The sequence below is a fragment of the Sarcophilus harrisii genome, chromosome 3, assembly GCF_902635505.1.
Source record: "Sarcophilus harrisii chromosome 3, mSarHar1.11, whole genome shotgun sequence".
NCBI classification, from domain to species: Eukaryota; Metazoa; Chordata; class Mammalia; order Dasyuromorphia; family Dasyuridae; genus Sarcophilus; species Sarcophilus harrisii.
In genome coordinates, this window is record NC_045428.1 from 606,177,499 (window position 1) to 606,195,727 (window position 18,229).

The 18,229-nt window shown below is 41.9% G+C and overlaps 1 protein-coding gene across 1 annotated transcript in view; it reads left to right on the forward strand.

The window, feature by feature from the left end:
- The window catches only part of LOC100929068 (zinc finger protein 420-like), a 165,212-nt gene extending 148,698 nt beyond the window's left edge, over nt 1-16,514 (forward strand). Inside the window, 1 exon segment of the mRNA XM_031961814.1 lies at nt 14,090-16,514. Coding sequence (XP_031817674.1) covers nt 14,090-15,868 — 1,779 coding nt within the window. The 3' untranslated portion in view covers nt 15,869-16,514.
- Nucleotides 16,515-18,229: the final 1,715 nt, after the last annotated feature.

Sequence of the window (18,229 nt, forward strand, 5' to 3'; positions counted from 1 at the left end):
CATTTCACGTGATGGAGGGCGGGGTTTAGGGCAGGGAAGCAGCTCAGGGCCTGAGATCCTGCTCTTGGGCGTCTTAGGAGACAGTTCATTTTAGGAAGTCTCAAGGGCTGGTTAAAATGAGAACTCTTGGACCAGGAGAAATCTCCTCGAGAGAGCTGGCTGGAAACTGGGGCTTCTGGACTTGAGATCTCTCTCCCTCCTGCAAGGCAGCTCTGTGGGTGCAGGTCCCAGGTAGGTCCATCCACATCCTGGCATATCTACCCCCCACCTCCCTGCCCACCTCTGAGCTTTTGCTCCTTGCCTTTGTCTTTGCGACCGGGGAATCATCTGACCTTCAGCAGCACCAGGAAGGTGCTGCTCTACCAGACTCGGCTATCGGACAAGCCCTCCCTTCCGAACCTCCTTTCCCCCCGTCCTCCTCCTCCCCCCTCCTTCCCCCCCTTCCTTTCTCCATTCCTTCTTTTCCATCTCAGTACTTCCCCAAACGTCAGACGTTACCGTCCCAGTTTATCACCGATACACATTTTCCCAATTTTAGACCTTGCCCACAAGGACCAGGAGTCCCGCCTTGTTCCTGGATCCAGTTAGAAACTGATGGTGCTTCTGCCTTCAGACTTGGGCTCCTGAGAGATTCAAGAGTTCTGCCTGCCCTGAGGACCCACTCTGGACGCGGGCCCCCAAAACTCCTGCCTGGCTCTGCCTCTCTTCCCCCAATTCCCCAGGTTCTTGGGCTGCTGCCCGATCACACCCCAGGCCATGGCTCCCTGTATCCAGGCTCCCTTTAGGGTCGCCAAGCTTAGTTCTACCAAAGGGACCCAGACAACCTCCCCAGCTCCTAGGAAGACCTGAGGGCACAGTCGTGCTGCTTTCCTAGGATCCGTGTCCCCCCCGAAGCCTTCTGCCCCTGCAGTGTCTCTGATCTCCTTACCCTGAGCTGTCAGAATTTCTCTCTCCCAGATCTTACCTGGGCTCTCCTTTCCTCCTCCTTTCCTGCCTCCTCTCTTAAAGTCCTGAAACTTCACCTCATCCGCCCCCTCCCTCCCCGGGTTAGATCTCAGGCTTCCCCAGCTTCCCCTGGTGCCTCCATCCAGAGCCGTCCTTCCGTCCCCAAGGTTTATCACATATTCACAAAGCTTCTACTTCATTAGCGATGCATACATTGTTTCCTCCTGAATTCCGAGAGGAAGGTTAACAATCTTACCAGCTTCTCCACCAGCCCTTCCCCTCATCTAGAGTTAGACTGATAGCATTTTCTCATATAAAAGTAAATAATGAGGTCCTTGGAATTGGTCTTAGATGTTTTCCTTTTTTCTGGATCTTTTAATTTAATTTTCCATTAAGTCCTGGTCTTTTTGTTACAAATAATGAAACTGCAAATCTCTCCCCCTTCCATATTCTATTCAGATTTCTGGATAAATTATTCAGGCTGCAAGTCCAGTTCCTTTGTTTTTGAAATTTAATGTAACAAACCCATGGTCTTTTAGAGTTGAAGCTGCTGGTTTTGTAAAATCCTATTTCTGCAGTGTCAGAAGTCTGTCTTATTTTCTCAGCTCCTCCTTGTGGTTACGTTCTGAATTCTGTCCAGGGACTCAACTTAGCAACATTTCTCCACGTAGTGAAGTCACACAAGAGTTCCTCAACTGCTGTTCTGGAAATGTTTTGCTCCCTAAAAACTGCACTTTCAAGCAAGTTTTTAGTTGTCATTGTCCACAGCTGTAGCCAGCACTGCTAGCCCTGATCTGGATCCTTCAGTCTTGCCTTACTTAGTTTTCATGAGGTGAAAATTCTTGAGGAAATTTGTTTTACAGTCCTGCCCCTATATAACTTTGTAAATTGCTTATCACCTTAAGGGGATCTTATGGCCAGAACTCTGAACTTGGAACAATGATTCTTACAAAGGTACTAACAAAGTGGAATTGATGAGACAATGATTATCTACTTTAGCATGGTGCTTAATAGTTCTCTACTTTAGTATGATTGATTTAATCTTATAAGAAATAATGGTTTCCTAGTGATATAATGGTTGGTTTATACTCAGTGTAGAGCATATAAGCTGGCAGCTAAATTCGTTTTAGAGCTAGAGAAGACAAGTGGACTGTAGGCTGAAGCACAAGCCTTTGGACTCAGATTTATTCATCCCATCTCACACCATTCTGTTGCATGGCTCTCCTTCTGCATTTCTACACGGAGACCAAGGCTGGTCTGAAAGACTCTCCAGAAAGCTGCCCAGCCCCAGGAAGGAGATAACAAAGAATCTGGACTTGGCTGTTCTCCTGGTGATTACTGAACTGAAAAGAAGGCTGCCCCAAAGAGCTTCAGAAAACTGAACTGAGAGCATTACAGGTGAGAGGAAGTGAAAAGGTGAGGGAGAGAATTTGGAATTGAATAAAATTGTTTAAAGTGTTAAAAATTGTCTTTACATGTAATAGGAAATAGAATACTATTTGATATTTTTAAAATGAAGTCACTCATCCTCTATCCCTCTGTTCCAAATGTCTTTTAGACATATCGAACTATTTCTCTAATTTGAGATGTCTTACAATTACCCTGTAAGATTGAATTCCTTTTCTTTCTCTTTCCTTTTTCCTGATAAGTGCCCCACGACCCTCTCAGTCCCTCAGGCTCACAACCAAGATGTCCTCCATGAACCCTGTTTTTATCCTCACTTACATCATGTCAACCCTTCAACATCTCTGCAATCCATCTTCTCTACACTGATGTTTTCACTGTTGTATTGCTCTCCCATTGGAAAACCAATCAAACTCGGAGAATGATTGTATTTTTTTATTATTATTATAGCAATACAATCAATCCTCAAGTTTGATTGGTTTTCCAATGGAAGACAGTATGAAAGTTCTTAGATTGTTTCAAATCTTGAGGGTTGTGACTACCTGCTCTCCAAAGTACAGAGTTCTGTGATAAGAACAATTTTCTGTAGTTTTCAGTCAATTCACTTACAGTACAGCACAAGAATATACATTATCAGAATATTTGATATTTTACTTTGCATATGTGAGTCCTTCTTCCTAAGCCAGAAAAGGCAGCTCTGAGAAATCTAAATTATTAGTATATTCATTATGAATATAATATAAAATATTCATGACAAATATAAGGAAATCAAATAACATAGAAAATCATAATGGTTTCACTGTGGAAAGGCTTCTAGAAAATTTTCATTTTCTAAATCCAAGAAGTTTCTGTTGATGGTGATGTTTTGTTTTGTTTTTTTAATCTTTTATTTATTTATTTTGTTTTAGCTTTTATCGACAGAACATAAGCATGGATAATTTTTCTTTTTCTTTTTTTTTTTATACATGACCAAACTGTTATTTTGCTGTACAAAAGAATCAAACTCTGAATTATTGTACAATTAGCTTGTGAAGGAAATCAAAAATGCAGGTGTGCATAAATATAGGGATTAGAATTCAATGTAATGGTTTTAGTCATCTCCCAGAGTTCTTTCTCTGGCGTAGCTAGTTCAGTTCATTACTGCTCCATTGGAAATGATTTGATTGATCTCCTTGCTGAGGATGGCCAGGTCCATCTGAATTAGTCATCATATAGTGTTGTTGTTGAAGTATATAATGATCTCTTGGTCCTGCTTGTTTCACTCAGCATCAGTTCGTCTAAGTCTCTCAGGCCTTTCTGCAATCATCCTGTTGGTCATTTCTTACAGAGCAATAATATTCCATAATATTCATATACCACAATTTATTCAGCCATTTCTCCAACTGATGGGCATCCACTCAGTTTGCATGGATGATTTTTCAACATTGACACTTGCAATCACTTCTGTTCCAACTTTTACCATTCTTCCCTCCACCCTCTCCCCTAGATGGCAGGCAGTCTCATACATGTTAAACATGTTAAAGTATATCTTAAATACAATATATGTGTACATATTTGTACAGTTCTCTTATTACATAAGAAAAATTGGATCTAGAAAGGTAAAAATAACCTGGGAAGAAAAACAAAACTGCAAGCAGTCAAATTCATTTCCCAGTGTTCTTTCCCTGGTGTAGCTGGGTCTGTTCAGATGATGTTTTATTCTTGAAGAGGACCACAGATAAAGGGAGATGTCTTGATTTGTGTTTGAATGGGATGTAAGGGAGGCAGTGCTCTGTCAAGTCCAGTGGCAAGATAAAAGTTCTGAATCCTTCCTCCGACAAACTTCTGGTGATGGAAGCATGGAGGAGGGGGCTCATGGGAGATAAAGATGATCAGCCTGGTGGGTAAGTGGCCAGGTAAAATAAGAGTCCTAGGGTGGGATTTGGAAGCCTGGGAGGAATCAAAGCTGGAGAAGAGCCTTTCCATTGGTCCATTGACCATTGTGGTGATGGGCAGGGCTGGGGGAGGGAGGCAGGCCTCACTCAGAGGTTATCACCCTGGATGATTTTGGGAGTGAGGTCCCACCCTCCAGGCTTCAGGGGCTGGGCTGCTTGGGGCTCTTAAGCCTCAGAGGACATTCCTGGAATAGATTAATGGGAAGCAGGAAGGTTTGGAACTGAGATCTCTGGGCATTGTCTTGGATCTGCCATTTCTACTTACTGCAAACCTTCCCTGCTGGGGCAGTACCCCAGGTAGGTCTGAGCCAGGGCTCCTCACAAGTCCTGCTTTCTGCTGGCTGCCCTTGCATAAGCATTCCACACTTCTTATCTGCTCTGATGGCCAGTGGCCTCCCCATCTCTCAGAACAATTCACTTCCAGGTCTGGCTACTTACAGAATTCTTGGCCCCTACCTCTTTTCAGGTTCCCAAATACTTCACAAATATCCACTGACCCTCTTCTTCAAACTTACCATTGGGTTGTATTTTCCCAAAGGCAGACTTTCCCCATAGTAACCTAGGAATCCCACTTTCAGCCTACCCTTCTAGAGCCGGGTATCCTAGCTCTGCCTCCAGCTCCTGTTTGGGAAATTGACTGTGTGCCTTCAGGCATGATTTCTTTTTTTTTTTTTTTCATTTTATTAAAGATTTTAAATTTTCTTTTCTTTTCTTTTTTAATTTAATAGCCTTTTATTTACAGGTTATATGTATGGGTAACTGTACAGCATTGACAATTGCCAAATCTCTTGTTCCAATTTTTCCCCTTTCCCTCCACCCTCCCCAGATGGCAAGATGACCAGTAGATGTTAAATATATTAAAATATAAATTAGATACACAATAAGTATACATGACCAAACCGTTATTTTGCTGTACAAATAGAATCAGACTCTGAAATATTGTACAATTAGCTTGTGAAGGAAATAAAAATGCAGAGGACAAAATATAGGGATTAGGAATTCAATGTAATGGTTCATAGTCATCTCCCAGAGTTCCTTCTCTGAGGCGTAGCTAGTTCAGTTCATTCCTGCTCCATTGGAAATGATTTGGTTGATCTCATTGCTGAGGATGGCCAGGTCCATCAGAATTAGTCATCATATAGTGTTGTTGAAGTATATAATGATCTCTTGGTCCTGCTTGTTTCACTCAGCATCAGTTAGTGTAAGTCTCTCAGGCCTTTCTGCAATCATCCTGTTGGTCATTTCTTAGAGAACTATACTATTCCATAATATTCATATACCACAATTTATTCAGCCATTCTCCAATTATGAGCATCCACTCAGTTTCCAGTTTCTGGCCACTACAAGAGACCTGCCACAAACATTTGTGCACATCCAGGTCCCTTTCCCTTCTTTATGGTCTCTTTGGGATATAGGCCCAGTAGTAACACTGCTGGATCAAAGGGTATGTACAATTTGATAACTTTTTGAGCATAGTTACAAATTGCTCTCCAGAATGGTTGGATATATTCACACAGGCATGATTTCTTATGAGGTTCCACAGGCTCTGCCTTTCTGCCCCCAGGAACCCTCCTTGGTTGCAGGAACTGAAGCTGTTTCCTGGGCCAACTTCTTTGGACCCGCACATCTTGGGCTCCTTCCCAGACATGTGGCTCACTGTTGGCACATTCCCTTTCAGGATTCTAAGCCTACAATCTACCTAAGAGTCTTAGGAACCTTCCCCCATCTTCTGCTTAGATTTCAGGACTCAGCCATCCTGTTTTTCCTGATTCAACTACTCACCTAAATCACTTCTGGACACTTAAATTTCTTCTTTACCCAGGCTTCCCTGTTACCTTCCTCTTCCCTCACCATAGGTTCTGGGAGCTGAATCCCAGACTAGATTGTCTCTCAGCCTTAGGTTTTTATGGTTTTCCCTGGGGTTCCATCTCAGAGATCTTACCTCCTTAGTGGATCCCTCAGTCAGTTTATTTTCTAGATAATGTCTCTTGGGGAGAAGGGATGATGGGAGCACCAAGTATCACTGGCAGGGAAATTTCTGACTCAGGGGACATTGAGGGTTCTACACACTCATCTCATCTGGGGCCTCAAACCCCTCCTGTCTTTTGGGTCTATAGGAAGGTAGGGAGAGGAAGGGAGTCAGAACAGTAGGAGTAAGTGAAGGTGAGATCATCTTCAAGTTTTACCATCCCACCCCAGTCATCTTATTCCCTATCCCTTCTATCTTGTAAACTCTGGACTGCCCCTATGGCCCAGTAACCTTGGGGACCTTTCCCTCCCAGATTTGTTGCTTTTGACTGGGTAAAAGAACATTCTTGACTTCATTTATTCCCCAACTTTAATCACTCAATGGATGTTAAGGGTGAGGAGCTTAGCTTAAGATCAAGGTCTCCACTGCTTCCAGGGTCATCGCCAGTCCTCCTGATCTATATCTGGGCACTGGAGCCAGAGGGCTCTGGAGGGAGGAGGAGGCTGGTGACTTTACACCTCACCACCCTCTCCTTCCCTGAACCAATTCAATTAACTAACTTCCCAATATTAGCTGACCAGGGACCATTGGGCCTCAGTTGTTGATCTGTGTTGGTCCTTTGTTCCCTTTTACTCAAGGAAGACAGATCTTTCCTGCAGTCCTTCTCAGTTATCTAGGGCTGGAAATTTTATCACCATCCTTTTGTAGGTCCTGTCCTCCACTCTTACCGAAAGTTACTTCATAGGAAACTTGAGAGAGTTCAGGCAATATCCTGCCTTTTCTCTCCCATCTTGACTCCACCATTTTCGTTTTCAACCTGACCCTCCTTTCAGCCTCTCTCCCTCTGTTGGTTGGGGTCTGTGCCCTAAGGGAGGCCAGAGGATTAGTAAATCCCCTGGAACCTCATCCGCTGTAATTTCCTGTATGCTTGCCCGTCCAGGAAAAGAAGGAAACAACATCTGTCGCGGTTATAATCAACCACTTTCAACATCCTGCAGAGGACCAAGGCCTGGCCCAAGCAGGGAGCCTGGAGCCAGAGGAATGGACCCTGAGGCTGCAGACCCCCACCCCAGGTGAGTGTATTCTGCTCAAAGATGTGGACAATATAAGCCCAAGAGGGCATTTCCACAGATCTGGAGGGATGGTCTGTAGGCGGACCATCTCTCTTATCTGTGGATCCTTTCAGAAATGGGCAGGAAAGTAAATGCAGTAAGAACAACACTGCCCTCCACTGATTCATTGCCCCTTTGGCATCTTGAGCACTAACTCCCTTCCCCAGTTGCTGCCCCCACATGTTTGTTTCAATTTTTCCCTCATATAGGGTCACTGACATTAGGTCATTAGTGTCTATCCTGTAAGTATCATGTCTTGGTTTTAGTCCAACACCATCTCTTCACTATACACTTCTCTTCCTTCCCCCAACATACACACCTTTTAGCCACTCTGTTTCCTGTGGCTAAGCTCCCTCCTGTAGCCCCTGACTTTCCTGGAAACCCTTGACCTTGTTGTAGTAGAGCAGAACCCTGGAAGCTTCCCCTGCTCTTGTCTTTTCCCTGGCTGGTAGCTGAGCAATGCTGTTGCTCAGCTCCTGTGCCTCAGGTCACATAGATCTTCCAAATCTCTCTGAATCCCTCGTCTTTACCATTTTGTGGTTATTATTATAATATTTATTTATTTTTTGCCCAAGGCAATTAGGGTTGCTTTGCCCAGGATCACACAGGTAGGAAGTACTTAGAGTGTCTGGGGTAGTATTTGAATTCAGGTTCTCCTGACTTCAGGGACAGTGCTCTATCCACTGCCCCATCTAGCAGTCCCTAGTATAATTTCTACCTTAAATACAAAGTGAGAGAAGAAAAAAAATTTCAGGTAATCAGCAGAACATAAGAGCAGATTCCATAAAACAAACCTACATAATAAATGCTACCCATGGTTCAGGAGCTGTCCAGCGTTTCTTTGCTTCCTGGGAGTTTTCTTTTATTCCATTTATTTTCTTTATTTCCTGAGACTTATGGCTACAGTAGGTACTTCTAGAATAATTCCATCATACTCGCCTCATACTTAGCCTTTCTCTCCCTTTACCATTGCTTGGGTCAAACAGGCATTTGTTTGGGAAGAGGTTTTGTTTGAATATATGGACATGAAAAGAAGGAAAAATCAGTCCCTGCCCTCAAGAAGCTTCCATTCTCACATGGAAGACATTTTGGCAGCTGTGGCCACACCAGCTGTTTACAGTGTAGGTCGAAAGCCTTTGCATGACTGTGCCTCCAAGTGTTCTCATGCAGGATGTGACCTTTGGGTAAATCCCTTCTCTCTGCTTCAGTTTGCTTTTGTAAATTGATGACCATTGGGCGGATCCATTAAGAGTGTGTGATTCTGAAATTTGGAGCATAACCTTACAAAATGAATGTTGAAAACTATCTGTACTTGCATTTGGAAAAATAAAATATTATTGGGGGACAAGGATAGTATTTTCATCTGGGTAAGACTTAATTTCTGGCTTTTGGAAAATAAAAAGGATCTTTTGTCTCCTCAGTGATCTTGGAAATGTTTTAGCTCTACAGCACATAATACTTCTAGCTTCACATACACACTTCATACCATTTTCTTAACATAGCACTGCCTGCTTTCACTTCCACAAATCCTCATCTCTCTCTGATAGAACCCATAACTTTCCCTGATTCCACAGGCAGCACCATTTCCTAGTAAGACATTTCTCAATTTTATTCCACCTGAAAATAATAAAATTTGTTTCTCTATATTCCACTGGTCTTTGAGGGATGTTGACTCTGACTCCTGTAAGGGCTGTCACCTTTGGACAGATCCCTCCTCCATGCTTCAGGTCCCTTCTGTACATTGAGGAGCATTGGATTAGGTCAGTTATGAAGCATGCTTCAACTCTTAAATCCTCTGGGTGTTGGTGTTTTAGGAGTTGGTGACCTTCAAAGATGTGGCTGTGGACTTCACCCCTGAGGAGTGGGATCCTGTTGGACCCGGATCAGAAAGAGCTGCACAAGGAGGTCATGCTGGAGAATGCTGAGAACTTGCTCTTCCTGGGTAAGGGCCTTCTCTTGGAACTCTGGAACTGCCAACAACAGAGTGTCACCATCCCCTCCCTAAGGTGTAGAGTTTCAGGCTTTTGTCAGTTCTTAGAAAGGCCCAAGGGCTGCCTCCTGTCCCTAAAGACAGGTTCTCCTCCTGCCTAGGTTCTTCTATGAGTGGTCTTTGGATTGTAGGATGGAAACCTGGCAGTTGTGTCTCAAACCTGCTAAAACTGGTCCTACCCTTTTTACTGAACATGGGACAGGAGAAGAAACCGTCTTCCTCTTGGGGAACCATTTTGTCTTTGCAGTGTTCTTTTGAGTAAAAAAATACATTTTTACCTCACTGCCCCTGGGGTAACTCATAAATTCCCAGCATAGCAAATGAGTCCTTGTTCTTTCTTCTACATCCCCATAGGCCTGTACAGATGCAGGGAGAGCAGGGAAGGAAGGCTCTTTCCATACATTTGGTGGGATCGGCCTTGCGCTCAGGCTTCTTTCATGCACATTATCCACTTGATTCCCACCAAAACCCATTATTTTGGGCTCCATCTTTAACCCCATTTTACAGGTCTGGAGGCTGAAAGCAAACAGATGAAATTACTTGCCCAGAGTCACAGTGCCAGGATGTGTCTAAACCCAAATTTGAACTTGAGGGCTTCCTGACTGCAGGCCCAGGGCTCCCATCTTTATGCTTGCAGCTGCTTCTAATGTCAGAAAATGGAAGCTGTGGGATGTGGCCTTCTCTGCTGGGAAGGAGGCAGCAAAATCAGGGATCTTCTGATTCCAGATTGCCTACATGGCCTTATTTCCCCTCTGCCCTCTTCCCTGGCAATAAGCATCCTGAAAACCGTCTTTGGGGTGTCCTTGGAACCACCCAGTGGGCCTTGTACCCTTGCCCTGTTCCAATGAGGAGTAAATGACAAGTTTCAAGACTCACACCCACTATCTTCCCCCTGCCAGGAGTTCCAGTTCCCAGAGAAGATTTCATCTCCCATGTGGAGAGAGGAGGCCTGAGAAACTCCTGTCCTGGTGAGTGAGTTGCAAGCTGGGGTGCAAGTAACTATTCCAGAGACTTCTTCATGTGATGGGCATGAGGGTGGGAAAACTGACTTGGAATCCTTTTCAGACTCTTGTGGTAGGAAAGGTCTTGAGCATCTCTCTGAATCTTTGAACCTCAGTCTCTTCATCTGTAAAATGAGGGGATTGGATTCCATGGCAATTCAGTTCCCTTCTAATGAAAAATCAATGGTCCTAGTGGAAGTCTTTGTTGGAAATTTGGGACCATCCAACTATCCACAACCAAAGAAAGGGGGCTCAGGCTGTCTAATATGACTTTTCTTAGACCTTCCTTAAGCCAAAAAGCATTTATTTGTACTTTTTTGAAATTTATTTAAAATTTTTAAAAAATAGAAAAAGACAGAAAAGAACAAATTTTTAAAATGTTTCATGTTCAGCAAAACATAAGGGAGGATTCACAATCTATAATAAGAAATTTCCACAAACCATAAATGAAAGATAATGTATTCAGAACTGTCCATTGCTTTTTGCTTTCCTGTAGTTGTTCTTTTGTTCTTTGCTGTCTGCTTTTACTTTAATCTCCTCTCCCCCCCTTTCATTCTCTGCCAGCTCCCCACACAGGCTACAGTTAAGCACAGATTGATAGGACAAGCAACAACCTCAGAGGAAAGCTAGCCATAAGCTGGAATTGATTAGTTGGAAGACTCCCTTCCTGCATCCTTCCTTCCCTTCCTCCATTCTCTCGCTCTCTCTCCTCTCTTCCTTCCTTGCCTGTTTTCCTCTTTCTTTTCTTCTTTCCTTCCTTCCCTCTGCTCACCTAGGATATACCTTTACCTACAGCTGCTCTTAAAAGCATCTCCCCCCCCCCCTCTTTCTTCACCACTGAACCATCACTCAACAAATTTCCTTCTTGCTTTCCTTTTTTTTGTTTGTTTGTTTGTTTGTTTTGTTTTGTTTTGTTTTTGCTGAGGTAATTGGGGTTAAGTGACTCACCCAGAGACACACAGCTAGGAAGTAACTGTGTCTGAGGCCAGATTTGAATTCAGTTCCTCTTTGGTTCAGGACTAGTACTCTATCTACTGTACCCAATTTCTTTCTTAAGGAACAAACCTTAAATCAAAATCAGTCTGATTCTCGTTGACCACTTACAGATCCCTTGCTAACCCCATTTAATCTTTGCTTGGGTCCTCATTGACTTAGACTGAGTATAAGTCGCGGTCATTACTGCTTTGGCCAGAAACCCTGAGGTTCTTCCCAGAATCATGCATTCATTCCTTTTTACTTATTGAGATTTTTTTGGCCTAGGTGAGAGAGGAGATTCTTTGCCTGCATTGTTCCCTAGCATTAATCATTGGATGGATGCAGCCTCAGTCACAGGAAACCTATTGGGAGACCTTACCTTAAAAAGGGCCAGGTCTCCCCCTGCATCCAGAGCCATCTACAGTAATCCTGATCTGTACCTGACCATGGGACACAGATGGCTCTGTACGGTAAAGTGAGCCCAGTGACCTTGGGCAGCCCTACCTCACTTAAATCTAAGTTACTCACTATATAACTGACAGCTTCCCTTAGGTTAGGGATATGGGAGGGAAAGACTCCTGGTTATTCCATAATAGGACCAGGAGCCCTAGGCCCTTGTTAGCTTCACTATGGGATCGGAATTTCATAGGTGTTCATGGGTGAGAGAAAAGAGGAGACAGAAATAGAAACAGATTTGGCACCTCGGAGAGACCAGCATGCAAGCACTGAGGTGGGGTTGGACCGTAGGATCAGCCCTGAATAATGTAGAATCAATAAACATCGATTAACCACCTATTCTGTTCTATACATTGCATTAAGCCCTGGGTGTACAAAGAGAAGCTTTCTTTCTTTCTTTTTTTTTTTTTAATAGCCTTTTATTTACAGGTTATATGTATGGGTAATTTTACAGCATTAACAACTGCCAAACCTCTTGTTCCAATTTTACACCTCTTACCCCCCCACCCTCTCCCTAGATGGCAGGATAAATATATTAAAATATAAATTAGATACACAATATGGCCAAACCATTATTTTGCTGTACAAAAAGAATCAGACTCTGAAATATTGTACAATTAGCTTGTGAAGGAAATCAAAAATGCAGGTGGGCATAAATATAGGGATTGGGAATTTAGTGTAATGGTTTTTAGTCATCACCCAGAGTTCTTTCTCTGGGCATAGCTGGTTCAGTTCATTATCGCTCCATTGGAAATGATTTGGTTGATCACCTTACTGAGGATGGCCAGGTCCATCAAGAACTGGTTATCATATAGTATTTTTGTTGAAGTATATAATGATCTCCTGGTCCTGCTCATTTCACTCAGTATCAGTTCATGTAAGTCTCTCCAGGCCTTTCTGAAATCATTCTGTTGGTCATTTCTTACAGAACAGTAATATTCCATAATATTCATATACCACAATTTATTCAGCCATTCTCCAACTGATGGGCATCCACTCAGTTTCCAGTTTCTAGCCACTACAAAGAGGGCTGCCACAAACATCCGTGCACATACAGGTCCCTTTCCCTTCTTTATGATCCAAAGAGAAGCTTTCAAGAAGTTTTAAGTCCAGCATGGAAACTTGGAGATGGTTTGAGAATAAACAACAGTTTATGAACCTTATTCTTAGCTAATCCAGGCAAAGGAAAGTGTTTTTTTATGGAAACGCATCATGTTCAACAGACATATGCATATAAAGAGAGGGGAAAGGAAGTACATGAAGGAAGGAAGAGTTGAGGTGGAGAGAATCAAAATCATAGTGACAATGACAGTAGTTAACAAGCATATGGTGCCTACTGTGTGCCGAGTTTTATAGGTATTATTTCTTTTGATGCTCACAACAATCTGGGAAGTGAGTATAGTTATTACCTTCACTCTACAGGAAAACTGAGGCAGAGAAGCATATTCCCAAGGGTACAGAGCGGGGAGGTGCCTGAGATTGAGTTTGAAAGAAAGGATTGGAAGTAAAATGGAGAACATCTGTCTAGTGCAATGGATTGAGAAGCCTCAGTTTCCAGTTTTGAGTTTAATCTCCTTCAGGGATTTGGATCAGGTTACTCAGCCATTCAGAGCTTATAGCCTGGTTTCTAAATTATGAAGACCATGACCTTGCCTTTGTCTCAGATTTGTTGTGGGGGTCCAATGTCATTGTATTATGGGTGGAACTCTGTGTTAATTGAATCACTTTATGGTGTGAGCTAATAGCATTTAAAAATCATTGAATCTGTCCATTTCAATTTGAAAACTTTACCTGGAGAAATTAAAAGTCAATGATTTTATTATCAGCCAGCATTAGAGTATATATTTATACATATGTGTTTATTTCTTTCAGATGCAGAGACATGGTTTGATATGAAGGAGATGAGTGCAAATCTGAAAATGATCTCATGGAAAGACCTTTTTCAATATCGTGAATACAGGGCTGTTCTTGCTAAGCACAAAAGAAACCACACTGGAGAGGAACATTGTGAGTGGAATACACACAAAAAAGTTTTAAGAGACAGTTCCAGTGTTGCTAAAGATAAAAATATACATCCTGAAGAGAAAACACCTGCGTATCGTGAATATGGTGAACCTTTTCTTGTACTCTCTTCCCTTGCCAAGCACCAGAGAATCCCCGCTGGAGAGAAACCTTATGAAAGTAAGAAACATGGAAAGATTTTGAGAGAGGAATCTAGTCCTGCTAAACATGAGAGAATCCACACAGAAAAACAATCTTACATATGTAATCAATGTGGAAAGGGTTTCCAGTGTTATTCCAACTTGGCTCAACATCAGAGAATTCACACTGGAGAGAAGCCTTATGGATGTAATGAATGTGGAAAGGCTTTCATAGATCGCTCCTATCTTGCTGTCCATCAGAGAATTCACACTGGAGAGAAGCCTTATCAATGTAATGAATGTGGAAAGGCTTTCATATATCGATCCTACCTTACTGTCCATCAGAGAATCCACACTGGAGAAAAGCCTTATGAATGTAATGAATGTGGAAAGGCTTTCACATGGAGTAACAGTCTTCGTGAACATCAGAGAATCCACACTGGCAAGAAGCCTTATAAATGTAATGAATGTGGAAAGACTTTCACACAGAGTGACAATCTTTGTGAACATCAGAGAATCCATACTGGAGAGAAGCCTTACAAATGTAATGAATGTGGAAAGGCTTTCATATATCACTCCTGTCTTAATGCACATAAGAGAATCCACTCTGGAGAGAAGCCTTATGAATGTAATGAATGTGGAAAAACTTTCACACGGAGTGACAATCTTCGTGAACATCAGAGAATTCACACTGGAGAGAAGCCTTATGAATGTAATGACTGTGGAAAGGCTTTCACATATCACTCTTATCTTATTGCACATCAGAGAATCCACACTGGAGAAAAGCCTTATGAATGTAACGAATGTGGAAAGGCTTTCACAAAGCGCTCCTACCTTGTAGTACATCAGAGAATCCACACTGGAGAGAAGCCTTATGAATGTTATGAATGTGGAAAGGCTTTCATGGATCGCTCCTACCTTGCTGTCCATCAGAGGATCCACACTGGAGAGAAGCCTTATGAATGTAACGAATGTGGAAAGACTTTCACATCTCACTCCAGTCTTGCTGTCCATCAGAGAATCCACACTGGAGAGAAGCCTTACAAATGTAATGAATGTGGAAAGGCTTTCACAAAGCGCTCCTACCTTGTAGCACATCAGAGAATCCACACTGGAGAGAAGCCTTATAAATGTAATGAATGTGGAAAAGCTTTTAAGGATCGCTCCTACCTTTATGTCCATCAGAGAATACACACTGGCGAGAAGCCTTATGAATGTAACAAATGTGGAAAGACTTTCACATCTCACTCCAGTCTTGCTGTCCATCAGAGAATCCACACTGGAGAGAAACCTTATGAATGTAATGAATGTGGAAAGGCTTTCACAAAGCACTTCTCCCTTGAAGTACATCAGAGAATCCACTCTGGAGAGAAACCTTATAAATGTAACGAATGTGGAAAGGCTTTCACAAAGAGCTCCTGCCTTGTAGTACATCAGAGAATCCACACTGGAGAGAAGCCTTATAAATGTAATGAATGTGGAAAGGCTTTCACAAAGCGCTCCTCCCTTGAAGTACATCAGAGAATCCACAGTGGAGAGAAGCCTTATAAATGTAACGAATGTGGAAAGGCTTTTATAGATCGCTCCTATCTTGCTGTTCATCAGAAAATCCACACTGGAGAGAAGCCTTATGAATGTAATGAATGTGGAAAGGCTTTCACAAGGCACTCCCATCTTGATGCACATAAGAGAATCCACACTGGAGAGAAGCCTTATGAATGTAATGAATGTGGAAAGGCTTTCATATATCGCTCCCATCTTGCTGTCCATCAGAGAATCCATACTGGAGAGAAGCCTTATGAATGCAATGCCTGTGGAAAGGCTTTCACACGGCGTGAAAGTCTTGGTAAACATGAGAAAATCCACATTGGACAGAAACCTTCAGAGAAAGCTCAAATCTTGCTTAGCAATAGAGAGAGCACATTAGAGAAACTCTTTTAAGTGTCTGAATCATGGTAAAATTTTTAATATATATTAGTCCCTGATTAGACATGCGAGATCCCATGTCTAGATGTAAAACCTCATTCATCTAATCCATATGGGAAAACCTTCAGGCTCACTTCATCCCTGAATTGCCTCTAGAAAATTCCTAGAAGATTGAAATCATGGATAAAGGCATAAAAATGGAGGACAGACCTTGTTAGTCAGCAGGGATTTTCTGCTTTGGAAGAAGTCTCCTATGGATTTGGCACGGGAAGTTCTTTCACCCAGGTTCATCTCTAATTTTACATCTGAGGATACAGAGTGAAGGGAAGACTTAAAAATGTGCTGAAGAAAAACTTGCCCTTACCTGCAAGATTAGAGTCACTATAAATGATAATATTCATACTGGAAAGAAACATTATACAAAATATATTTGCAGAAAGGTTTTCACCTGGATCTCATCCTTTGTGGAGAAATCTTGCTACAGATGAAACATGTGAATATGATGAATGAGGGAAGACCTCTTCCTACAGCACAGATCTCATTAGACATTGCAATTGTTAAGAGACAGGTAATTCTCTGAGAGCCTCCACAGCTGTGAATCATAACATCTGAAGGAGTTTCAAGGCAGCCTTTGCTGACACAGGTGTTGCAGACTGGGAATGGGATAAATTGGAGACTGAGGGAAGAGGAGGGAGGTCAGACAAGGCAACGGCCTCTCAGTCAGAGAGGTCAGAGAACAGCAACTGCTTCTGTCTCCTTGTATTATCCTCTCACAAGAGGAGCTCCACTCTGGTTGGATCTCCAGCAGCCACTATCAGGTGGTTCCTGTGTATTCCAACAGCTCCCATGTATTCCAATCCCAATTGCCTCAGAAAAAAAAAAAGAGAAAAAAATTGTATGCACACAACAACCAAAAATGGGAAAATACTATGCTGTGATTCATAGTCAGTCCCCATGTCCTTTCTGGATGCAGATGATTGGAAGTGACCTGAATCATCTCCCAATTGAAAGGAGCCATGTCTGTCAGAATTGATCATTGTATAATCTTGCTGTTGCTATGTACAATGATTTCCTGGTTCTGTTCATTTCACTCAGCATCAGTTCATTTAAATCTCTCAGGCCTCTGAAATCATCCTGCTGGCCATTTCTTATAGAACAATAATATTCCATAACATTCATATACCATAACTTATTCAGCCGTTCTCCAAGTGATGGGCATCTACTCAGTTTCTAGTTCCTTGCCACACTTGCTGCTATAAACATTTTGCACATGTGGGTCCTCTATCCTTTTATGATCTCTTTGGGACACAGACGCAATAGAGACACTGCTGGATCGAAGGATATGCACAGTTTGAGAGAACTTTGGGCATAGTTCCATATTGCTTTCCAGAATGGTTGGATCAGTTCACAATTTCACCTACAATGTATTAGCATCCCAGCTTTTCAACATCCCCTCCAACATAAATCATTTTTTCTGTCATAATTACATTCTTAGGAACATCATGTCTTTGTGATGGCATCTCTTTGATTCTGTAGCATAGTCTTTGAAATCATCTAGTAACCCAACTGAAAATAGCAATCCATTTGTTAGCTCTATGCTGCTATATGCTTCTGTGTCTAAATATTTTTTGTCAGAACACCTGGAACAATAGACTTTTAAAATGGCTCAACCAACCAATAGGGACTCGGTACTCATAAAATTCTAGTAAGGGATAAGGAAGAAGTCTTGGCCAATAAATAATTCTCTATGTCTCTCTTGTCATATAACTTCTGGCTAAAAGCCAAATGAGCTTTTACGTGGGTCATTATCAGCCCAAAGATTAAGAACAAAATGAAAGTTTTTTCTTGCAAAAGCATATCTCTGTCTTTTAATTATGGCCAAGTTAGAAGACAGATAAGAGATGCAATCTTTTCCCCATTTTGCAGAAATATATAACATTAGAAACTAATTAGAAATTCAGTTTGTGACTACAATGTAAATTTTGCTTTGAATTTCCAAATTGTGATTTGAATATTTTTTTAAATGCTAAAGAAATTGCTGAAATATTCTAGTGATTCCAGAAGGTAGTTTGAACAAAGTATCAGAGAAATTCCAAAATGAAAGAGAAATAGGTTGCAACATGCATTTTAAATTTTAAATGAATTTTATGAACTACTTGCTTGTTATTAACTCTTTTCTGACTAATAAAAGAGACAAATTTATGTAAATCAGAAACAACTAAAAAGTTTAAAGTTTTATTAAAAATGTAAATCTAATTCAAATTCTGTACTTCTGTTTACATTTATTAAACTTTATTGAAACAATTGCTTCTATCAGTAGTATTGGGAGAGAGATGCTCATCCTTAATCTGAGATCCTGGGTAACAAATCCTTGAG